This window comes from Staurois parvus, unplaced genomic scaffold, assembly GCF_062004578.1.
Source record: "Staurois parvus isolate SC_StPar_1 unplaced genomic scaffold, SC_StPar_1.0 ptg002944l, whole genome shotgun sequence".
Lineage (NCBI taxonomy): Eukaryota > Metazoa > Chordata > Amphibia > Anura > Ranidae > Staurois > Staurois parvus.
This window is the reverse complement of record NW_028320740.1, coordinates 37,639-62,755: the sequence shown is the minus strand read 5'-3', so window position 1 is coordinate 62,755 and position 25,117 is coordinate 37,639. Positions and strand designations below refer to the sequence as shown.

The following is a 25,117-nucleotide window of genomic DNA, read 5'->3' as shown; positions in this document are numbered from 1 at the left end:
ATCCATTTGTATCCATTTCAGATAGAGATGGTTTTATTCAGATACAAATGGATACATTTGTTGCAACCGCAAGACTTTCATATAAAATATAATAGCGGACTGGAATTCTTCTCCTCCTCCTTTTCTTGGTCACGGCGCAGATTTTTTTATCGGTAAAACGATTGGCTGATGTGCCCATCATTGCCGGGAAAATCGACCGATCGGCAAAATCGGCCAATTTATTTCCAACTTTACCGATTAAAAAAAAAAGTGCCAAAACCCCAAAAATCGGCCGACCAATTAACCCATTAACTGTTTTGTTTTTTTTGGCCGAAAAATCGGCAGATTTTCGACCCGTCTATGGCCTGCATTAGTGGGTCACAGAAACGGCCAATTTTTGTTTGACTGTCGAATTTGTGCGATCGGGATTGTTGGAAGTTTTTAGAAAAAGGAACGAATTTCGAATCAATGATGGGAGAATCGTGCGATAAAGCTGTGACCTGGAAAGAAAAGAAAAATCCTTGGCCACGAAAATTCTTTTCTGTAGCAACATGAGGAGAAATTGAAATGAATGGTGGCGCCATCAGGTTACAAAACGCAGAAATTTTTCAGAATTTCTGAAGAAAACTTGTTCGGAATTCAACCCGTGTATGGCCTGTATTAGAAGGAGATAAACGATAAACGAAAAATCAGTCGTTAAACTGATGTTACCACCAACGATTACAAAATCGGCCAACCGAGTCATAAAGTTCCCCCCATATAACAGCCAAACTTCTGTTCCTTCCAGGTCACGGCTCATGCGCAGATTTTTTTCGTTAAAACGATCGTATGATTTGTCCATCATTGCCGCAAAAATCGGTCATTTTCCACGAATTTTCCAACATGACCGATTATCTCAAAGTGCAAAAAACCCGAAAACCGGCCGACCAATTAACCCAATAACAGTGCGAAAATCGACCGATTTTCAAACCGTCTATGGCCGGCATTATTCACATGGAATGAGAGCGGCTTTCCTGTGCCTTCTGAGCCTCTGCCTGGACTCTGCCTGACCTCTGCCTGACCTCTGCCTGACTTCTGCCTGACCTCTGCCTGACTTCTGCCTGACCTCTGCCTGGACTCTGCCTGGACTCTGCCTGACTTCTACCTGACGTCTACCTGACCTCTGCCTGGACTCTGCCTGGACTCTGCCTGACCTCTGCCTGACCTCTGCCTGACCTCTGCCTGGACTCTGCCTGACTTCTACCTGACGTCTACCTGACCTCTGCCTGGACTCTGCCTGGACTCTGCCTGACCTCTGCCTGGACTCTGCCTGACCTCTACCTGACGTCTACCTGACCTCTGCCTGGACTCTGCCTGACCTCTTCCTGGACTCTTCCTGACCTTTGCCTGACCTCTTCCTGGACTCTTCCTGACCTCTTCCTGGACTCTTCCTGACCTCTGCCTGACCTCTTCCTGGACTCTTCCTGACCTCTGCCTGGACTCTGCCTGGACTCTGCGACTCCCTAGACACCACCCAGACCAGCGACTCCAATACCACACCATGCAATTGCCAGCATTAGTATGTAGATGACGGCAATGCGTGGGGGGAGTACCGGGATCGGTGGTAATAAATACCTGAAGTGCCGGTTCATACTCCATGCATTTCAGTTGTTTTTTTTTTTTTCTGCATCCAAAACGCACAAACGCTAATCTTGAAGATAGCTATATCCTTTCTATTCTATTTTATCCTTTTCGGAAGACTGCTATATTCTAACACTAATAAACACAGTCTTTGCGCCCGGGTTCACACAGATGCGGTGCGGAATTTGCAGCGTTTTCTGTGCAAATTCCGCACCGCATTAGAATCGCACCCCGTTCATGCGAACCGCTGCTGGGGGTGTATAGTCGGTCCGCAGAACACAGTGTGATGTGTAGAATCGGATCGTATTGGTGTTGTGACGGGAATGACTTTGGGTGGGGGCCCCATGGTACACAGCTCACTTTGGAGAGGTGGGGAGACCCCTGTCTCAGCTCCCCATATCCATCTTATGTGTAAGACACCCTGTGCCTGTTAGGGGTACAGGGTGATCTGTCCTAATATTGGGGTGGGGGGGGTTGTTAATTGTTTGGTGCCATGTGGTTGCATCCCATTGTTCTATTGTGTGTCTTGCTTGGGAGCAAACTATTATGGGATGTATGTGTTTGTGTGTATTGGCTTGGTGGGGATGTCTCCAGCAGCCCTCCCTCCTGATGGGACTGTCTGCTGGTGTGTCTCTTGTTACTAAATGTAGATTGCCCCTCCCTGTGTCATTATGCAGGGAGGGGGGATTGTTCCCTGAGTGTATATATCTTGTATCTGGGTTCAAATAAAGTAGTCTACTTCCTGGTTTACTTCAAGACTGGTGCCGTCTCGTCTCGTATGGTCAGCGGTGATGTCTGTGGTCGGTGATCGGACGGGGAAGCGGTATTATAACGGAAGTACCCAAGTGCAGTCGGGGTCGGTTCCAATACAGGTGTGAATACCCGTGCAATCCGATTCTAGTGTGGACCAAAAAAAGGGTCCTGCGCATTTTTGATGCAGGTGCAGTGTGAATAGAGCCAAATGTACGGCTCCGATCGCACCGCACACAAATCACATGTGATTGGCAGGGAATGCGGTGCGGTTCCTGGGCCAATCACATGTGATATACCACACCACATGTATGTGAAGGGAATCGGCGATAGTCAGCAACATGTTTACATTTCAAATTTGTTTTCAAATTCAATTTCTTCTCCGAATCTCAAATTTCGTTTTAGTTATTTTGGATTTGTTTAAATTCGTTCCAAATATTTAAAAATTAATTTACATCCGAATCTCCAAATAATTAATTTTGTCCAAATTTCTATTCGGAATGAAACGAATCGCACATGTCTGAAAAAAAATCTGATGTTGGGTCCACTTTCGGGTGGGACTCCAGAATTGCAGTATGGTGATGCCGGGAGCCCCCATAGTGGAGTGAGACTGTCGGGGGAGGGGGTGTTACCTCTCCAGCATCCACCAAAAACTGAAATACCAGTTCAGAGGGATCCTTGAAGTCGGCGATCTTTCCTCTATGGGGGTCCTATGTCTTTCCTCTATGGGGGTCCTATGTCTTTCCTCTATGGGGGTCTTATGTCTTTCCTCTATGGGGGTCCTACATGTTTCCTCAATGGGGGTCCTATGTGTTTCCTCTATGGGGGTCCTACATGTTTCCTCTATGGGGGTCCTATGTCTTTCCTCTATGGGGGTTTTACGTGTTTCCTCTATGGGGGTCCTACGTGTTTCCTCTATGGGGGTCCTACGTGTTTCCTCTATGGGGGTCCTACGTGTTTCCTCTATGGGGGTCCTATGTCTTTCCTCTAGGGGGGTCCTATGTCTTTTCCTCTATGGGGTGTCCTATGTCTTTCCTCTATGGGGGTCCTATGTCTTTCTTCTATGGGGGTCCTATGTCTTTCCTCTATGGGGGTCCTATGTCTTTTCCTCTAGGGGGGTCCTATGTCTTTTCCTCTAGGGGGGTCCTATGTCTTTCCTCTGTGGGGGTCCTATGTCTTTCCTCTATGGGGTGTCCTATGTCTTTCCTCTATGGGGTGTCCTATGTCTTTCCTCTATGGGGGTCCTGTGTGTTTATTCTATGGGGGTCCTGTGTGTTTATTCTATGGGGGTCCTATGTCTTTCCTCTATGGGGGTCCTATGTCTGAATCCTAACTTGAATGCCGTTGGTTGGTTGTTGGTGTTCCCTGTACATGGTGAGCCCAGCACGTTGGCCAAGCTGTCCGGTGCCCGTTCTATGGTGGCATCTCCTTGGGCTCCATAGAGGTATGAAGAAGTCAATGGTCATGGTGGTCTCCTGAGGTTGTAACTTGTGCCGTTCTCCTCCACAGTCACCGGAACAGCTCGGTGAGGAAATGTTCGGCCAAACATCTGCTCAGGGTGGCGGAGCTCCTGGGGGCAGATAAACTTCTATGTGGATCCAGAGAAAGCATGGACACCTTCCTCCGCACTCTCGTCCGACTGGTCCAGGATGGCCAACAAGACACCAGGTACCTTCACACAGAGGACATTATTATTATTATTATTATAATACAGTATTTATAAAGTGCCAATAGTTCGCTCAGCGCTGTACATTACAAAGGGGGACAGAATATGTGACAGAACAATACCAATACAATGCAAAACATGAGGGGATTGAGGGCCCTGATCCTTGGAGCTTACAATCTAGAAGGGACGGGATAGTGGTACAGGAGGAGATAGCTGTGGGGGATGGGGTGGTAGGAAGAGTGGAGGAGGTCGGTCAAGTTAGCAGGGGGTGGGGTAGGCTTCCCTGAAGAGATGGGTTTTCAGGGTGTGCCTAAAGGAGAGGAGAGTAGGTGATAATCTGATGGGTTGGGGCAGGGAGTTCCAGAGGATGGGTGACACCCTGGAGAAGTCCTGGAGGCGGGCATGGGAGGAGGAGACCAGGGAACTAGAGAGAAGGAGGTCTTGTGAGGAGCGGAGTGTGCTTGTTGGGTGGTACTTGGATATTAGGTCAGTGATGTAGTTCGGGGCAGTATGGTGGACGGCTTTGTACGTCAGTGTTAGGATTTTAAATTTGATCCGTTGCTCAATCGGAAGCCAGTGGAGGGATTAGCAGAGGGGGGTGGCGGAGATGGAGCGGTTGGAAAGGTGAATGAGTCTGGCAGCCGTATTCAGGATCGACTGAAGCGGGGATAGCCAGCGGCGAGGCAGGCCAGTGAGGAGGGAGTTGCAGTAGTCGAGTCGTGATATGATGAGGAAGTGGATGAGCTGTTTAGTGGTTTCTGGGGTTAGGAACGTGCGGATTTTGGCGATGTTGCGGAGGTGGAGTCTGCATGTTGCGGAGGTGGAGTCTGCATGTTGCGGAGGTGGAGTCTGCACGAGTTTGTTAAAGATTGGACTTGGGGCTGGAAGGATAGGTTGGAGTCCAGAATGACACCAAGTACTCTGGCCTGCAGGGCGGGTTTGATATTGGCGTTGTTGGATGTGATGGAGAAGTCAATGGGGGGTGATGTCCAGGCTGGGGGGAAGACAAGAAACTCGGTTTTGGAGAGATTCAGTTTAAGGAAGTGGAGCGACATCCAATCTGATATGTCGCTCAGTAGGTGTGTGATTCGGGCGGAGGCTGAGGGGGTGAGGTGAGGGGTGGAGAGGTAGATTTGTGTGTCGTCGGCATAGAGGTGGTAGTTGAAGCCGTGAGAGTGTATGAGTTGGCCAAGGGAGGAGGTGTAGATGGAGAAGAGAAGGGGCCCGAGGACAGAGCCTTGAGGGACCCCAACAGAGAGGGGGAGTGAGGGGGAGGTGGTAGCATTATAGGTAACGCTGAAAGAGCGTTGTGACAGGTAGGATGAGAGCCAGGAGAGAGCAGAATCTCTGAGGCCGAGGGAGTGTAGTATTTTGAGGAGGAGGGGGTGGTCAGCTGTGTGGAAGGCCGCAGAGAGGTCAAGGAGTAGGAGCACTGAATAGTGGCCATTAGCTTTGGCGGTTAGAAGGTCGTTGGAGAGTTTGAGTAAGGCGGTTTCGGTGGAGTGTAGGGGACGGAAGCCGGACTGTAGGGGATCGAGGAGGTGGTTGTCGTTGAGGTGAGAGCATAGGCGGGTGTAGACGAGGCGCTCGAGGAGTTTGGATGTAAGTGGGAGCAGGGAGATGGGTCTGAGGTTGTTCGGGTCATTGGGGTCCAGGGAGGGCTTTTTAAGTATGGGGGTGATGTGTGCATGCTTCAGTGGGGAGGGGAAAGTGCCGGAGGAGAGGGAGAGATTAAAGATGTGGGTGAGGGAGCGTAGGATGGAGGGGGAGGGAGGTCGTAGGAATTGTGAGGGGATAGGGTCGAGGGGGCAGGTGGTGAGGTGGGCATCAGAGAGGATCTTGGAGACTTCCTCGATGGTAGTAAGGTCAAAGGTGTGGAGTGTTGGGGGAGCTTCAGTATGAGGAATGTAGGGTGGGGTGGAAGAGGAGGTCAGAGCAGGGGTGATGATGGGGTAGCTGAGTGAGGGGGAACGGAGTTGGAGGGAGTTTGAGCAGTGACGAAGTCCCTGCGGGTAATGTCGAGGGGGAGGGGGGATGAGGGGGTAGCTGTGTGAGAGGGGACGGGTTTGGGGGGCGTGTGAGTTGCGGCGATGTCCTTGCGAATTGTGTCAATCTTGTTTTTGAAGTGATTGGCAATATCAAGGGCGGTGAGTGAGGTGCTGGGTGGAGGTGGGGGTGGCGAGAGTAGAGAGTTGAAGGTGGAGAAGAATCGGCGAGGATTGGAGGAGAGGGCCTTGATGAGGGTCAAGAAGTAGGCCTGTTTGGCAGCATGGAGGGAGGAGGTGTAGGTGTGGAAGGCAGATTTGTAGCGGGTGAAGGCTTGTTGGGATTTGGTTTTGCGCCATAGTCGCTCCAGGGCAAGACTGTGTCGTTTGAGGGTTTTGGTGTGATCAGTCTGCCAGGGCTGGAGCGGTCGGGGTCTGATGTTGCGTGTTGTAGGCAGTCATAGCCAAGTCAGGGCAGGACAGGGGGAGGATGCGGTCGTGGAGTTGATCAACTGCAGAGTGGAGGGGGGCAGGGTTAAGGTTGCGGAGGTTACGGCTGGTCATGCCATTCGATGGGCTTACTTTACAGCTCCCTTCCTTGGGGGCAACTTTCTTTGCGCAGGGCTTCACTTCAGTGGGAACGGGGGGGGGGGGGCGCAGTTCCAGCACCTCCAGCACTGGATCTATGTAATGGCGAGGGGTGCTGGAGGGTTGATGTTGGCTGCCAGGGTCTGATGGGAATCTATTTTCGTATGGGGGTCTATTGTTGCTTGGGGTGGTGGTCTTATGTTGCGGGGGGGTCAGTTGTTACTGGGGGGGATCTTATGTTGCTGGGGGGGATCTTATGTTGCTGGGGGGATCTTATGTTGCTGGGGGGAATCTTATGTTGCTGGGGGTGGTCTTGTGTTGCTGGGGGGAATCTTGTGTTGCTGGGGGGGGGGCAGGGGAATTGTATGCAATATGAGATTGTGGGGTGCAGGGGAATTATAATTGAAAGGGGGGGCTGCAGGGGAATTAGAGGTAAAGGAGAGGGGTTTATAATTTGGGGGGCTGCAGGAGAATTGTATTTGTGGGGGGGATGGGTAGGGTAAATATAATTGAAGGGGGGCTGCAGTAGACTTATAACTTAAGGGGGGGATGCAGAGGAATTATAATTAAGGGGGGGGGGGCTGCGGGGAAATTATAGTTAAAGGAGGGGGTCTATAATTTGGGGACCTGCAGGAGAATTGTATTTGTGTGGGGGGGGGGAGGTTAAATATAATTGAAGGGGGGGGGGGGCTGCAGGAGAATTATATGTAACAGAGGAGGATATGTGAGGAGTTTTAATGAGGTGGGGGGGGGGGGGGTTGTGGGGAAATTTTAACAGGTGGGGGTAATGTGGGCTAATTATAAGGGGTGGGGGAGGAATTACAGGGTCATTTTAATGTGATGGGGGCAGGGGGGAATTGTAGTAGTGGGGGGTATGCAATTGGTGGAAGTATTATGGGGTACCTATAATGGGGGGGATTGTGGGGTATTTAGAACTATGAAGTGTGTATGTGTGTGTGGGTGGGGGGGGGGGGGTGAAGTAATTAGATATAATGTGGGGTAGTTATAATTAGAGAGGGGGGGCAGGGTATTTATAATTGGGGAGGGTGTTGCACAGAGATTTTATGTAACTGGTTATTATAATGGGGGGTGGTATTGTGGGGCATTTATAAAATGATTGGGGGGGTGACACCATGTTTTACACACCAGGTGACACCAACCCTATTGACGCCACTGCTTAGGAGCTTATTTTACGCTGGGTGATCTCATCACTGGGTCTCTGTGCTCCTCTGCACAAGGCAGGCAGATCATGACAGATGGAAGGCGCTATAGATAGCTTTTTGAAGACCTCAGATCGCGGTAGGCAACTCCCACATGTGATGTGGAGTCTCTGCAAATAAAAGAACTGAAATCTAAGGAGTACAAAGGGTGGGCAAAGGACGCAGGACGTCCTCCAGCCAGGAAATGAGATGGAGCTCTAGATTAGGAGGCGGAGCTCTATCTGACTGGCTGCAGCTTCTGTGCAAGACTGGAGGGGAGGAGCAGGTACACCTGCGCAAGACTGGAGGGGAGAGGCCTGAGAGGGGATTTAAGTGACTCCTCCCCCATACAGCCCTGACTGAAGTCCACACATCTCACTGTAATAATAATCCCCCTTTTGCAGGTTTTACGGACGTCGGATGTTCAGCCTGGTCATGGCTCATCCCAAGTTTGAAGCACAGATGGAACGTTTGATCCCGTCACATGACCTCCGCGACCTCATCACCACCGTGAAGCAGAAAGTACGTGATCTGGTTCGATGCGCCTCGTATGCCTCGTATTTCATGTTTTATACTAACCCTATAACAGGTGATATGATGATTGTTACAGGAGCTGAGTGACAGCATCTCCGAGATCCCGTCTGCTAGAGGCCAGCGTCCTTCTCAGAAGAACAGCGCTGTGGCCTTGGCCCTGGAGGTCCAACCAGCAGAGGAAAGGTACGCTCAAAGTTCATATGCGTAAAATGACATGTTCCTGGTAGATTCCCCCCCGGACACGGCAAACTTACACCATCTCTAGCTTCCATTCGTGAAAAGTGAATCTTGGTGTGAAGCCTGCATTGTCCCTCGAAGAGAACTGCGGGACTGGCCAGTCACATGACTTTGACATGTTCCATTAAGTTCAATGGCAGTCAGTGGGCAATATGCGACGTCTGTGCCCATCCCCCATCTCTGACCACTATGACGTCTGCGAACTTGGCACGTGCGGTTCCTTTCGTCCCGAATCAAAACTCAGACAGAATTTTCGTGATTCTGAAATTCGGATGTATCTGAGCTAACGAATTACAATCGTAACAAATTTAAAGGAATTTGAATTAAAGAAACAAAATTGCGTCCGAAATAGCGAATTATTCAAATTGAATTCTAAACAAATTTGAAAATGAAATCGAAATGTAAACCTATTGCGGACTATTGCCAGTTTCCTTCAAAGACTGTGTGTATTAGAATATAATTGTCTTACAAAATTCGAATTTCGAATAGAATGGAGTAAAACAAAATAGAATATAATAAAATTGAAAAATTTAAAGAATAGATTAAAAAATTTAAATGGAACAGAAAAAAAAATAGAATAGGAAAGAATAGAATTGAAAAAATTGATTATAGCCATCTTCCAAAATTTTGAATAGAATAAAATCAAATTCAAAAACAAATTTGAAATGTAAACATATTGCTGACTTGTTTCTTCAAAGACTGTGTGTATGAGAATATAATTATCATCCAAAATTTGAATTTCGAAAAGAATAGAGTAAAACAAAATAGCATAGAATAAAATTGAAAAATTAAAGAATATATTAAAAAATAGAATAGAAAAGAATAGAATTGAAAAAAATAGAATATAGCCGTCTTCCAAATTTCAAATAGAATAAAATCAAATTCAAAAACAAATTCGAAATGTAAGCCTATTGTTGGTTTCCTTCAAAGACTGTGTGTATTAGAATATAATTGTCTTCCAAAATTCAAATAGAATAGAGTAAAATAGAATAAAATTGAAAAATGAAAGAATAGAATTGAAAAAATGAGAATATAGCCATCTTCCAAATTTCAAACAGAATAAATCAAATTCAAAAACAAATTCGAAATGTAAACGTATTGTTGGTTTCCTTCAAAGACTGTGTGTATTAGAATATAATTGTCTTCCAAAATTTGAATTTTGACTAGAATGGAGTAAAACAAAATAGAATAGAATAAAATTGAAAAATTAAAGAATAGAATAAAAAAAAAGAATAGAAAAGAATAGAATTGAAAAAATAGAATATAGCCATCTTCCAAATTTTGAATAGAATAAAATCAAATTCAAAGACAAATTTGAAATGTGAACATATTGCTGAGTATTGTTGGATTCCTTCAGAGGCTGTATGTGTATTAGAATATAGTCATCTTCCAAAATTCGAATTTCTAATAGAGTAGAGTGAAACAAAATGGCATAGAGCAGAAAAAAATTGAAAAATTTAAGAATAGAATAAAAAAAAAATAGAATAGAATTGAAAAAATAGAATATAGCCATCTTCCAAATTTCGAATAGAATAAAATAAAATTCAAAAACAAATTTGAAATGTAAACCTATTGCTGACTGTTGCTGGTTTCCTTCAAAGACTGTGTGTATTAGAATAGTTGTTTTCCAAAATTCGAATTTTGAATAGAATAAAATAGAAAGATTAAAGAATAGAATAAAAAATAGAATAGAAAATAAAATAGAATAGAATTGAAAAAAAATAGAATATAGTCGTCTTCCAAAATTTGAATTTCGACTAGAATAGAGTAAAACAAAATAGCATAGAACAGAATAAAATTGAAAAATTAAAGAATAAAATAATAGAAAAAAATAGACTAGAATTTAAAAAAATAGAATAGAAGGAATATAGCCATCTTCTGAATTTCAAATTTACATTATAATAGAATCGAATAAAATAAAAAGGATATAGCCGTCTTTCAAAATTCGGATTTAGAAAAGAGTAAAATAAACAATACAGGAATTGAAAGGAAAATAATAGAAAAGAATAGAATAAAATAAAAAGAATATAGCCGTCCTTCTTTTCGAAAATTTGATTTTCGAAAAGAATAGAGCAGATTAAAATAGAATAGAAAAAAAGGAATAGAATAAAAAAAAAATAGAAAAGATTATAAATGAATAGAATTAAATAGAATATATACATCTTCTGAAATTCAAATTTAAACTATAATAGAATCAAATAAAACAAAAAGGATATAGCCGTCTTTCAAAATTTGAATTTCGAAAAGAACAGAATAGAAAAGAGTAGAATAGAAAATACAGGAATTGAAAGGAAAAGAATAGAATAAAATAAAGAATATCGCCATCTTTCAAAATTCGAATTTCGAAAAGAATAGAGTGGATTAAAACAGAACAGAAAAATAGAACAGACTAGAATAGAAAAAAAAGGTATAGAATAAAATAAAAAATATAGTCATCTTTCAAAATTTGAATTTAGAAAAGAGGAGAGTAGAATAGAAAATACAGGAATTGAAAAGAAAATAATAGAATAAAATAAAAAGAATATCGCCGTCTTTCAAAATTCGAATTTTGAAAAGAATAGAGTGGATTAAAACAGATTAGAAAAAAAAAAGGAATAGAAGAGAATAGAATAGAAAAGATTATAAATGAATAGAATTAAATAGAATATAGCCATCTTCTGAAATTCAAATGTATATTATAATAGAATCAAATAAAACAAAAAGGATATAGCCTTCTTTCAAAATTCGAATTTCGAAAAGAACAGAATAGAAAAGAGTAGAATAGAAAATACAGGAATTGAAAGGAAAAGAATAGAATAAAATAAAGAATATCGCCGTCTTTCAAAATTTGAATTTCGAAAAGAATAGAGTGAATTAAAACAGAATAGAAAAATAGAACAGTCTAGAATAGAAACAAAAGGTATAGAATAGAAAATAATAGAATAAAATAAAAAGAATATAGCCGTCTTTTGAAATTTGAGTAAATTAAAATAGAATAGAAAATAAAGGAATAGAATAAAAAGAATAGAAATCAATAGAATTAAATCGAATGTAGCCATCTTCTGAAATTCAAATTTTCAATAGAATAAAATAGAAAATACCCATCTTTCGAAATTAGAATTTTGAATTTCGAATAGAATAACATAGAATATAGCCGTCTTATGAAATTCAAACATCGAACAGCACAGAACCAGCTATTCTTCGCAATGAATTGGGATCGATTCGATATTTTCAATTCAAATTAGATTTGAATACTTTCAAAACTCATTGTAAAAATTTGAATCCGGTTGAAAACAAATAAATGCAAGAAAACTCATTTTTAGTTTTGAATGCAATGAAACGAAATTGGTAACGAACCGATCCGAAACTAATCACATTTTTTCTTTTTTTTTTCGTTCTGCACGTCTACTGAGAACATGCCCTGCATCGTGAGGATCGGTTTGGGAGATCCCGCAATGAATAAAACTTTATTTGTTGTAGCTTTAACAGACCTGCAGACGTGGATCCGGAACCTCAGGAATCCCCGGTCCCTCGGAAGCCGCTTGTCCGGGCCGCGGAGGTGACGGAGCAAATGAAGGAGCTCAGCAAACTTCTCTCCGCGAAGGAATATCAAAGCAAAATGGACGGAGTGACGCTTCTCCTGGAGCACTGCAGGAACAACGTGAAGTTTGTCACCTCCAACATCACTCCAGTAAGTGGACAACCAGAAAAAGACAAAAAAAAATGATCGATGAGATAAAAGGGCCACTGATTACAATCAAAGCTTCATTCTACAGCAGAAACATTGTTGCCATCTTGTTTTATGTTTGTTATCCTGTGTACACTCACCTCTGTAACCACCGGTATTGTGGAGCACCCTGCTCTGTAATCTATTTAGTCAATAAGATAGTATTTTATTACAAAAAGAAACATTGTTGCCCTTGGCTATGGCTGTAGGAACAATTATGGGCACCCTCATAATGAAGGCCAATAAGCCACAGCTCAAGGAACCCCTAGAAACATCTGGAGGAGCCCTTGGCTCCATGGAACCCTGGCTGAACATGGCTGGTCCACCTAGTCCATGGTGATTGGATGAAGGTGTTGGTGTTCCCTGTGTGGATGTAGCGACTTGGAGAAGATACGAAACGTCTTCAACAAACATCTTGCCCAAGGCTATGGTTGTAGGAACGATTATAGGCACCCTCAAAATGAATTCCAATAAGCCACAGCTCAAGGAACCCCCCCCCAGAAACCTCTGGAGGAGCCCTTGGCTCCATGGAACCCTGGCTGAACATTGCTGGTCCACCTAGTCCATGGTGATTGGATGAAGGTGTTGGTGCTCCGTGTGGATGCAGCGACTTGGAGAAGATACGAAACGTCTTCAACAAATGTCTTGCCCTTGGCTATGGCTGTAGGAACGATTATGGGCACCCTCAAAATGAAGGCCAATAGGCCACAGCTCAAGGAACCCCTAGAAACATCTGGAGGAGCCCTTGGCTCCATGGAACCCTGGCTGAACATGACTGGTCCACCTAGTCCATGGTGATTGGATGAAGGTGTTGGTGCTCCGTGTGGATGCAGCGACTTGGAGAAGATACGAAACGTCTTCAACAAATGTCTTGCCCTTGGCTATGGCTGTAGGAACGATTATGGGCACCCTCAAAATGAAGGCCAATAAGCCACAGCTCAAGGAACCCCTAGAAACCTCTGGAGGAGCCCTTGGCTCCATGGAACCCTGGCTGAACATGGCTGGTCCACCTAGTCCATGGTGATTGGATGAAGGTGTTGGTGTTCCCTGTGTGTATGTAGCGACTTGGAGAAGATACGAAACGTCTTCAACAAACATCTTGCCCAAGGCTATGGTTGTAGGAACGATTATAGGCACCCTCAAAATGAATTCCAATAAGCCACAGCTCAAGGAACCCCCCCCAGAAACCTCTGGAGGAGCCCTTGGCTCCATGGAACCCTGGCTGAACATTGCTGGTCCACCTAGTCCATGGTGATTGGATGAAGGTGTTGGTGCTCCGTGTGGATGCAGCGACTTGGAGAAGATACGAAACGTCTTCAACAAATGTCTTGCCCTTGGCTATGGCTGTAGGAACGATTATGGGCACCCTCAAAATGAAGGCCAATAAGCCACAGCTCAAGGAACCCCTAGAAACATCTGGAGGAGCCCTTGGCTCCATGGAACCCTGGCTGAACATGTCTGGTCCACCTAGTCCATGGTGATTGGATGAAGGTGTTGGTGTTCCCTGTGTGGATGTAGCGACTTGGAGAAGATACGAAACGTCTTCAACAAACATCTTGCCCAAGGCTATGGTTGTAGGAACGATTATAGGCACCCTCAAAATGAATTCCAATAAGCCACAGCTCAAGGAACCCCCCCCAGAAACCTCTGGAGGAGCCCTTGGCTCCATGGAACCGTGGCTGAACATTGCTGGTCCACCTAGTCCATGGTGATTGGATGAAGTTGTTGGTGCTCCCTGTGTGGATGTAGCGACTCGGAGAAGATACCAAACGTCTTCAATATTACGGAACAAGTCCAACTGAATGTGATTGGCTACCACTGGTGGCCTTTGCTTTGTTTCAGAATCTGTTGTAGCCAGTGGTGTATTTACATTTCGTGCTACACAAAAATCGGCTCCCCCACCCACCCATGGAGAGACCCTGACACTGACAAACACCCCCTCCCCCACGATAAGAGCCTGACATTGACCAACGCCCCACACAAGAGAGCCTTCCACTATTACCGCCCCATACACACTGGCAACCTCCCCCCCACCCCGGCGAGAGAGAAGACGGTCACCTTCACAGCTCCGGACATCCCCGGGAACCAGAGTCAGGCTCTGAATACACCATCAAGCAGCCTCTCCCCAGCCCCACCTGGTCCCCATGCTGCGTGTGCCCTTTCTTCCATCCCTTCTTTCAGGGGGCAGTGCTGCCCCCCGGAAAAATGCTGCTGCCCCCCTGAAAAAATGCCGCCCTAGGCAAATGCCTTGTTTGCCTTGTGGTTGTAGCATGACTAGTAATGAGGTCACCAGTGGTAGTCAATCACATCCAGCTAGACGTGTTCTGTACTGCTGAAGACGTTTCGTAGCTCCTCCAAGTCACTTCTTCAGTTCTAATGTTCTTCAGAGTCAGGAGGATACCCCAACATTTATATCCACACAGGCAGCACCAACACCTTCATCCAATCACCATGGAGTAGGTGGACCACACATTTTCAGCCAGGGTTCCATGGAGCCTATGGCTCCTCCAGAGGTTTCTAGGGGTTCCTTGAGCTGTGGCTTATTGGCCTTCATCTTGATGGTACCTTTTAATAGTTCCCGGGCCAAAGCCACTTGGCAAAGCCATCGGCATTTCAATAATGGGGTATATGGGATGCCCAAGGAACAACTTTGAGGACAAATTTCTTGGGGGGGGGGGGAAAAATGACAAAAATCAGCAAGCAGTGTAAGGCGAACTGGGTCCCCTTTGGTGAACCTATTCAGACCTGAGATGAAAATCTCCTCATCCACCGTCTGTCCTGAGGGTGTCCCTGAGCAAGGGATTCCGAGATCTACAATGAAGTAGTGCCAGGGAGAACTAGTTGAGTATTACACCTGACCGCCCCCTCTCCTTTTTTTGGCCCAGAGGGTATAGAAGTACTTATACTGTCCTGTTCCGTAGCTTAATGGGTTGCAGCTGTTTTCAGGCCTTACTCTGGGCTGGCTCCTTCCCTTCTAATGGAGCGTCCTCCTTAGGAGACTGTAGGGCAGTGGAGATCCTTCTGTCCAGCTTCAGCCTGTAGGTAGGCCCGCCTCCTCCGGGGCCCCCCTCCCAGGCTCCACACACCAGCACCTCCCTTCACTCCATCTTCCACCTGACTCTGCTGCTGTTCAGGCTCTCCCATATTTTAGGGTTGTCCTAGCCAACAAGCCTGGTCCTACCTAAAATGGAGGGCGCTACGAAAAGAAAAGATTTGGCATGAGTTCCACTTTTAAGCCTTGCTCCCTATAATGCCAAATTCAGCCCCTTGTCAAATGCCAGCACTTTAGTGGGCAATAGAATCTTTGGAGGAAGGACTTGGCATCAGCAGGGGTGGGGCTTATTCTCTTCTTGGGCAGAGGTCCTGGTCTAAGATCCAAGGGGTTCTTCAAAGACCGAATTTGGAGACAAACACAGGTAGCCCATAAAAGGTAAATTGGAAGCCGAAGAGGTTGAGACACTTAGGGAACGATTTACCAATGTTTTCAGCCAAGATTTACACAACTTTCACGCAGGATGAAGCCAATAAATTTAGCAAATCTTGGGTGAGATTTGTGTGAATATTTGGTGAAAACCTTGATAAATAGACCCCTTGGTATGAAGAAGGTGAATTCCAAAGAGCAGTGAGGAAGCTTTGAAGGAAGACTCGTATGAAACAGATATACAGTGAAGGAAATGTGTATTTGCTCCCCTGCTGATGCTGAATGTTCGCCCCTCACACAGAAATGATCGGTCTAACAATGGAATGTTCGCCCCTCACACAGAAATGATCGGTCTAACAATGGAATGTTCGGTGTAACACTGAGAGACAGAATACAACAACAAATTCAGCAGAAATGCGTCTAACAAATGATGACGGATCTGCATGTTCATGAGGGAAAGAAGGATTTGATCCCCTTCACAAAACATGACTTAGTACTTGGTGGCCAATCCCTTGTTGGCAATCACAGAGGTCAGACGTTTCCTGGAGTTGGCCCCCAGGTTCGCACACATCTCAGGAGGGATTTTGGCCCACTCCTCTTGGCAGATCCTCTCCAAGTCATTAAGGTTTGGTGGCTGACGTTTGGCAACTCGAACTTTCAGCTCCTCCACAGATTTTCAATCGGATTAAGGTCTGGAGACTGGCTAGGCCACTCCAGGACCTTAATGTGCTTCTTCTTGAGCCGCTCCTTTGTTGCCTTGGCCGTGTGTTTTGGGTCATTGTCATGCTGGAACACCCATCCACAACCCATTTTCAATGTCCTGGCTGAGGGAAGAAGGTTCTCACCAAGATTTGACGGTACATTGCCCCCTCCATCGTCCCTTTGATGCGGTGCAGTTGTCCTGTCCCCTTAGCAGAAACCCCCCCCCCAAAGCATAATGTTTCCACCACCATGTTTGACAGTTGAGATGGTGTACTTGGGGTCATAGGCAGCATTCCTCCTCCTCCAAACACTGCGAGTTGAGTTGATGCCAAAGAGCTGGATTTTGGTCTCCTCTGACCACAACACTTCCCACCAGTCCTCCTCTGCATCATTCAGATGTTCAGTGGCAGACTTCAGACAGGCCTGGACATGGGCTTTCTTGAGCAGAGGGACCTTGCGGGCACTGCAGGATTTCAGTCCTTGTCGGCGTAGTGTGTTACCAATTGTTTTCTTGGTGACTGTGGTCCCAGCTGCCTGGAGATCATTGACAAGATCCTCACGTGTAGTTCTGGGATGATTCCTCACTGTTCTCATGATCATTGACACTCCACGAGGTGAGATCTTGCATGGTGCACCAGGCCTAGGGAGACTGACACTTGTTTTGTGTTTCTTCCATTTGTGAATGATTGCACCAACTGTTGTCACCTTCTCACCAAGCTGCTTGGCCATAGTTTGGTAGCCCAGTCCAGCCTTGTGTAGGTCTACCATCTTGTCCCTGACATCCTTGGACAGCTCTTTGGTCTTTGCCATGGTGGAGAGTTTGGAATCTGATGGTTTGATTGCTCCTCTGGACAGGTGTCTTTTATACAGGTAACACAATGAGATTAGCAGCACTCCCTTTAAGAGACTGCTTCTAATCTCAGCTTGTTACCTGTATGAGAGACACCTGGGAGCCAGAAATCCTGCTGAATGATAGGGGATCAAATCCTTCTTTCCCTCATGAACATGCAGATCAGTCATCATTTGTTAGACGCATTTCTGCTGAATTTGTTGTTGTATTCTGTCTCTCAGTGTTACACCGAACATTCCATTGTTAGACCGATCATTTCTGTGTGAGGGGCGAACATTCCATTGTTAGACCGATCATTTCTGTGTGAGGGGCGAACATTCCATTGTTAGACCGATCATTTCTGTGTGAGGGGCGAACATTCCATTGTTAGACCGATCATTTCTGTGTGAGGGGCGAACATTCAGCATCAGCCGGGGAGCAAATACGCATTTCCTTCACTGTAGGTCGGAGGGATATTCTAAGCTGGTCGTTGTGGGATTACAGCTAGTTGTGGAAATGTTTAGTAAATGTTCCAAAACGTCATAACTTCATCAAACTGATTCATAATATGCAGCACAGATGTAATAAAAATTCCGGTTGTTGGAGAAGATCCCGTATATCAGGGGTGTCAAACTGACGGCCCTCCAGCTGTTGCCAAACTACAAGTCCCATGAGGCATTGCAAGATTGACAGTTACAAGCATGACTCCCAAAGGTGGAGGCATGACGGGACTTGTAGTTTGGCAACAGCTGGAGGGCCGTCAGTTTGACACCCCTGATATACGGGATCTTCTCCAACAACCGGAATTTTTTATTACATCTTCTTTTATTCATTTTTATTATATTCACAGATATTCGATGCCTTTAACCCGAGGATGCAGGACGCCAACAAGAAGGTCAATCAGTACGCTCTGGAGTCTGCGGTGGTCATGATCCCAATACTGAAGGACAGTCTGCACCATGTGTTAGTCCCTATGGTGACCGTCATCACAGACAACCTGAACTCCAAGCACACCGGGATCTACGTGGCTGCAGTCACCGTCCTAGACACACTCATCAAAAATATAGGTAAAGTCATTGCCGACTGTAACCAGTACCCTTCCTTCTAGACCAGGGGCCTCCAAACTTTTCAAACAAAGGGTCTTTGGACTTTAAGAGGGCCCAGAGTGTGGCCAGTGGGGATAGAAAATGTTTTGGGCTCGGCATCCGTGAGATCACAGTCTACCGACCTTAAAATTATCGAGCCGCTCTGGGGAGATCTCCAACGTGCGGTTCATGCAAGACGACCAAAGAGTTTTCATGACCTGGAGGCATTTTGCCGAGATGAATGGGCAGCTTCACCACCAGCAGGAATCCGGGGGCCTCATAGACAACTATTACAGAAGACAACACGCTGTCATTGATGCTAAAGGGGGCGCTACACAGGATTAGGAACTAAGGGGGTGCAGACTATTGAACAGGGGGGGCATTTCAATGGTTGACTTGCTGCCATGTTCTGTTTTATGATTGGACCATTCTGGTATCACTTCCAGTTACAGAATAGGAATCCTATAAGAAATACAAGAAATGGGTTTTGCCGGCTCACTCGTGTTTTCTTTACAAATGGTCCATCCTGTATATCACCGATTCTCCGAGGGGGGGGGGGGGCAACTTTTGAGCACAACTGTACATTTTTAGTATTTTTGCAGTAATATTTGAAATAAGTCGGGGGGGTTTTGTCTTTCCTACGATCACATTGTGTACTCTGTTAGGGTAACCCTAACCCAAAGGCGAGTCAGCAGAATTATATCAACTTCAATGGAGTCGTGTATGTAGCAGCCTCCTGACCCCCAAAGGGTGGAACCTCAGAGGTTGGGTGGGCCAGCATTCAACCCTAGGGTCTAGTCCTCGGCTGTAATGTGAACAGAACAGTCACTTGACATTTATTGGCTCTCGCCCTAAACTCCTGAGCGTGGGAGTTGGGACACAGGACACCCATGGATTAGGAAGACTCTCGTAGAGGTACAAAAAGTACTCCACAGCCTTCAAAGATCGAGGACCTTTGAGCCAACCTGATGTCAGTTCCTGGCTGGAAGATACTAAATCGTTCAGCTACCAACTCCTTGGTGGAGGCCACCATACTGGAGTCAAGGACCAAGCTTTGGCCCAGCTTCTCGGGTACCCTGAAGTTTCTACATGGTGCTTTTGATCCCTTCTATTAGCATACTAGGCCCCAAACCTAGGCCTCCTTCCCAACATATGATGACCCTCCTCAGGCAGCAGGCCTAAGACAACCATGTACATCCTTCCTCCAGGCAGAAAGCCTGGGGTAAGACCTGACTTCCCGAGGTCACTCCAGAACTGACATCAGTTCCTGGCTGCAAGATACTAAATAGTTCAGCTACCAACTCCTTGGTGGAGGCCTCCATACTGCAGTCAAGGACCAAGCTTTGGTCCAGCTTCTCAGGTACCCTGAAGTTTCTCCATGGTGCTTTGATCCCTTTTATTGGCATACTAGGCCCCAAACCTAGGCTTCTTTCCCGACATATGGTTACCCTCCTCAGGCAGCAGGCTTAAGACAGCCATGTACGTCCATCCTCCAGGCAGACTGACTGCCCGAGGTCACTCCAGAATATTTATGCCCACTCCCAGCCTGCACCATTAGCAATGAATCTCCCAGTGTTTGACCTGGAAAATAAAAATTTTCAGCATTTTTGGGCAGTGCAGCCTTCCTCGCTATTGTCAGAGACATTCCCAAGCAGCACGCAGAAGCAAACCATAATTAGAGGAAGACCCAAGAAAGCCGAACTATCGCTCTAGCTTCAGCTGACTACGGCCTAGTAACTCTAAATTTAAATCGTTGTTCCTGCTTAGAGCGGGGTGGCTACATTTAGATGACCGCTTACCGGCTGCATTTAACCTGTTGTGCGTTGCATGCCGACCAGTCGCGTACCTGGTTCATCACTGGACTTCAAGTGGTCGTACCAGGATGATGCCTACAGCTGCCTACAGCTCCATTATTAGAACCAACGGTCGGCTCTCTTGTAATAGCAATCGGAGTGGCCAACTAGCTTCTCAATTGCTATTACAAGGAGTAGGAGGGGACACCCGCCCTCCCCCTTCTACCGTCTTCCCGCCGCTTTAACAGGATCTCCCGACCCACCGGAAGTCTCGATCGACCAGCTGCCGCTTCCGCTGGCTGATCAGAGAAAAGTCGGGATCGGCTTTCTTCAGCTCTACGACATGGTGACCAGGAAGCCTTGCATCACTTCCGGTCTAGTCGGCTACAAACGGCGCCATTTTTAACAAAAAGAAAAGCATTTGATCGATCATCATCATCGATCTTGGTGGTTATAAATGCTTTTAAGGGCAGAGGAGGGATTTTGGAGTTTTATTGACCCCCCACCCCCCCGGATTCCACCCTAAAGAGGACCTGTCACTTCCTATTTCTATCTCAACTAATGTTTACAGCAATAAAAGTGATCCAAAAAAATTTTGTTTTTACAGCAACCGTGTAAAAATAAATAATAATTGAAAAAAAATTAAAGTTTTCCCATTCCCCCCCCCCCGTGCTTGGGCGCAAAGGCATGATGCCCACCGCCGCCGCTACCCGAAAAAGGAAAATAAAAAATACGGTTCCGCTTGCTTGCTGGCTCCCACTGTCTGACTGCTGCGCCCCGATGACAGTTCTTAAATACTGTCATGACTCCGCCCCCTTGTGACGTCATCCTGTGCTTTGATTGGCCAAAGCATTGCACCTGACCTGTGGTCAGGTGCATTGCTTTGACCAATCACAATACACGGTCAGGGCACAGTGCATTGTGGGGTGCCCGTACCATTCGGGTCAAACATGAAGCCCAACACGAGTCTGAAGCGGTCACCTGTAAAGGCTTTTAAAGAGTTGCCTATAGATTGTAACATTTACGTCATTTGTCGCTGTTGTCTGTGCGCAATTTTAAAGCATGACATGTTCGGTATCTATGTACTCGGCGTAACATCATCCTTTATATTTTACAGAAATATTCTGTATTGTGGGTTTTTTTGTTTTCTTTTTTGCATTAAAGTTAAAAAGAAAGTGTAAAGGCTTTTTAAAGCGTCGCCTACGGATAGCAACATTTACGTTGTCTGCGTTTCTGAAAAAGCACTAAAAAACGCATTGATGTGAACCCCGCCTTAGGCTCCGCTCACACTTACGCAGCTTGCTTTTTGTCCATTTTGCAGTACGGTTCGCAGTTCGATTTGCAGGTTTTTTTTCTACTCACATTCTTGACGCGTTCTTGCTATGCTTTGCGTGTTTTGTTCAGCTTTTTTTTTTTTTTTTGAAGTGGAATTTTTTTTCTTGCTGGGCTGAATAAAAATGCAAAATGTGAAAACGTGGCAAAAACGCACTACCGGTTTAGAAAACGCCACCTCTTCTGCCTCTTCTTCTTCCTTCTCCTCTTTTTCTTCTTGTTCTTCTTCATCATCTTCCTTCCTTCCTCTCTTCCTCTCTTCCTTCCTTCCTTTCTTCCTCTCTTCCTTCCTTCCTCTCTTCCTCTCTTCCTTCCTTCCTTTCTTCCTTCCTTCCTTTCTTCTTCTTCTTTCTTCTTCTTCTTCTTCTTCTTCTTCTTTCTTCTTTCTTCTTTCTTCCTTCTTCTTCTTCTCTCTTCTCTCTTCTCTCTTCTCCTTCTTTTTCTCTCTTCTTTCTTCCTTCTTCTTTCTTCTTCTTCTTCTTCTTCTCTCTTCTTTCTTCTCTCTTCTTTCTTCTTTCTTCTTCTTCCTCTTCTTCTTCTTCTTCTTTCTTCTTTCTTTTTACTTTTTCTTCTTCTTCTTCTTTCCTCTTCTTCTTCTTCTTTCTTTCTTCATCTTCCTTCTTTCTTCTTCTTTCTTTTTACCTTCTTTCTTTCTTTCTTTCTTTCTTTCTTTCTTTTTTTCTTTCTTTCTTTCTTCTTCCGAATGTCAGTTGCATGACTGCCTATGAGCTGCTTCTCCGTTGCAAGGAAAGGAGTGACATCATCATCAGCTGTTCCTTTGGACAGGAAATCTTCATTAATCATCATTTCTACATTACAGACAATCTGTGGCTCCTGCAACCATTCTCCAGCCGTGTCCGGTTCCTCAGCGGCCGCGCCATGAGCGATGTGACCGAGCGACTGTCAGGTAACTCACCTGAACACAGGGAGTAGATACATTGCAAGGCTCAGGACCCGTTCACACTCCATGCGTTTCAGTTGCTTTTTTTCTGCATCCAAGATGCACAAGTCAGTGATCTGGTTGTCAGTGTCGTAGTTCCCATCAGTGCATTGTGGGGTGCCCGTACCATTCGGTGATTGCAGACTAGTGCGTTCCGGTTGCAGGAAAAAAAAGTAGAACCGGCTGCATTTTTTTTCTGCACAGAACTGCACCAAAACGCAGTAAAACGCATTGGAACGTACATGTCCCTATTTAAATTGAAGAAAACAGAGGGAAAAATGAACTGGAATACATAGAAAACGCACTGAAACGCATCAAAAACTTACAAAAAATGCATCAAAAGCACAACACAAATGCACCGGAATGCATCAAAAACACGCATGCAGAAATGCAACCGGAACGCATCTGAACTGCATTTTCTATAGTGTGAACCGGCCCTTAAAGGGCACCAATGAGGACGGAGACGCAGGAGCTGCCATTGCTGATCTGTATGACAGCTGCATGTTCCTTCTCCTTTCCTCATTGTCCTGGAACAAGCATGCAGCCATTGAAGTTTTGGGACACGTGACTTGCACAGGCCTTTTCTGGGTGAGCGGCTGGCCAAATATGTTCACATCTCTGCGTCTTGCGATTGATGCGTCTGCATTTTTGAACATGTTTTTGATGGATTTTTGCCACTTTTTTTTTATGCGTTTTTTGTGGGGTTTTTTCCAATAGGAAAGTAATGACATTTATGCAACTTTGGATGGGTGCAGCTTTGATGTAACTTTAGATGGGTGCGACTTGGATGAGACTTTGGAAAGGTGTGAATTTGATGCGACTTTGTATGTGTGCGACTTGGATGCCAATTTGATGCGACTTTGGATGTGTGCGACTTGGATGCCAATTTGATGCGACTTTAGATGGGTGAGACTTGGATGATACTGTGGATAGGTGTGAATTTGATTCCACTTTGATGTGACTTTGCATGTGTGCGACTTTGATGAGACTTTGGATGGGTGCGACTTTGATGAGACTTTGGATGGGTGCGACTTTGATGAGACTTTGGATGGGTGTGAATTTGATGCGACTTTGATGTGACTTTGTATGTGTGCTACTTGGACAGCACTTTGATGTGACTTTGGATGGGATGCGACCTGGATGAGACTTTGGATAGGTGTGAATTTGATGCAACTTTGTATGTGTGCAACTTGGATGCCACTTTGATGCGACTTTGGATGGGTGCGACTTTGATGCGCCTTGGATGCAACTCTGATTCTACTTTAAGCCCTGGTTCACACCAGATCCGACTGAAATTGTGCGACTTCACTTGAAGTCACTCGACTTCATGCACAGATGTCTACACAAGTCGCACCTGAAATTGCGAAAAAGTAGCGCAGGAACTACTTTTAAAACCAGTCTGACTTTGACAGATTTGGGCACAATAGAATGCGACTTCATGCACAGATGTCTGCGCAAGTCGCGCCTGAAATCGCAAAAAAGCAGCGCAGGAACTACTTTCAAAATCCATGCAACTTTGATGTATTTGAACGGTTCCACTGCGGACAATAGGATGTGACTTGTCAAGCGAATCAAATCGCATGACAAGCCACACTGTTGTGAAGCGAGGTTGATGCGACTTGAGTGCTGAAGAGTGTAAAGTCGCACTAAATGAACAGAACCGTCATACTTTCCTATTAGCAAAAAAAGAAAACAAAGTCGCATCAAAGTTGCTAAAGTTAATGCTTTCCTATTGGAAAAAAACATGCAAAACACATAGAAACACATGTAGTGATTTTTTTTTTTATCTTGTGGCCATTGAAGTATTTTGAACCAAAAATGCACCGTGTTGCATTTAAAAAAAGTCCCCGACCCTTTCCAGAAATGCAGCAGCTGAAAGTAAATGTGTCCCTTCAGTATCGGCATTTGTTACACATTTTTCTTTTTCTTTCTCTCCCCCTCTCCCCTCTCCCCTCTCCCCCCTCTCCCCCCCTCTCTCCCCCCCTCCCCCCCTCTCTCTCCCCCCCTCCCCCTCTCTCCCTCTCCCCCCTCTCCCTCTCTCCCTCTCCCCCCTCTCCTCTCTCTCTCCTCCCCCTCTCCCCCCCTCTCCCTCCCCTCTCCCCCTCTCTCTCTCTCTCGCCCTCTCTCTCTCGCCCTCTCTCTCTCGCTCTCCCTCTCCCCCCCCCTCTCCCTCTCCCCCCCTCTCCCCTCTCTCCCTCTCTCCCTCTCCCCTTCTCTCTCCCCCTCCCTCTCCCCCTCTCTCTCCCCCTCTCTCTCTCCCCCTCTCTCTTCCCCTCTCTCCCCCCTCTCCCCCCCTCCCCCCTCTCTCCCCCCTCTCTCCCCCCCTCTCTCTCCCCTCCCTCTCCCCCTCTCTCTCTTCCTCCCTCTCTCTCCCTCTCTCTCCTCTCTCCCCTTCTCTCTCCCCTCTCCCCTCTCTCTCCCCTTCTCTCTCCCCTTCTCTCTCTCTCTCCCCTCTCTCTCTCTCCTCTCTCTCTCCTCTCTCTCTCCCCTCTCCCCCCTTCTCTCTCCCCTTCTCTCTCTCTCTCCCCTCTCTCTCTCTCCTCTCTCTCTCCTCTCTCTCTCCCCTCTCTCCCCTTCTCTCTCTCTCCCCTCTCTCTCTCTCCTCTCTCTCCCCTCCTCTCTCCCCCTCTCTCTCTCCCCTTCTCTCTCTCTCCCCTTCTCTCTCTCTCTCTCTCCCCTCTCTCTCCTCTCTCTCTCCTCTCTCTCTCCTCTCTCTCTCCTCTCTCTCTCCTCTCTCTCCCCTCTCTCTCC

At 46.0% G+C, this 25,117-nt stretch overlaps 1 protein-coding gene across 2 annotated transcripts in view; it reads left to right on the top strand.

The window, feature by feature from the left end:
* TOGARAM2 (TOG array regulator of axonemal microtubules 2) overlaps nucleotides 1-25,117 on the top strand; it is a 65,188-nt gene that overhangs the window by 33,972 nt on the left and 6,099 nt on the right. For both annotated transcript variants that reach the window (XM_089666969.1, XM_089666968.1), the window contains exons 13-18: nucleotides 3,859-4,017; nucleotides 8,192-8,309; nucleotides 8,398-8,504; nucleotides 12,018-12,228; nucleotides 18,067-18,283; nucleotides 22,247-22,333. In XM_089666969.1, coding sequence (XP_089523095.1) covers nucleotides 3,859-4,017; nucleotides 8,192-8,309; nucleotides 8,398-8,504; nucleotides 12,018-12,228; nucleotides 18,067-18,283; nucleotides 22,247-22,333 — 899 coding nt within the window. The remainder of the gene's footprint in view (nucleotides 1-3,858; nucleotides 4,018-8,191; nucleotides 8,310-8,397; nucleotides 8,505-12,017; nucleotides 12,229-18,066; nucleotides 18,284-22,246; nucleotides 22,334-25,117) is intronic.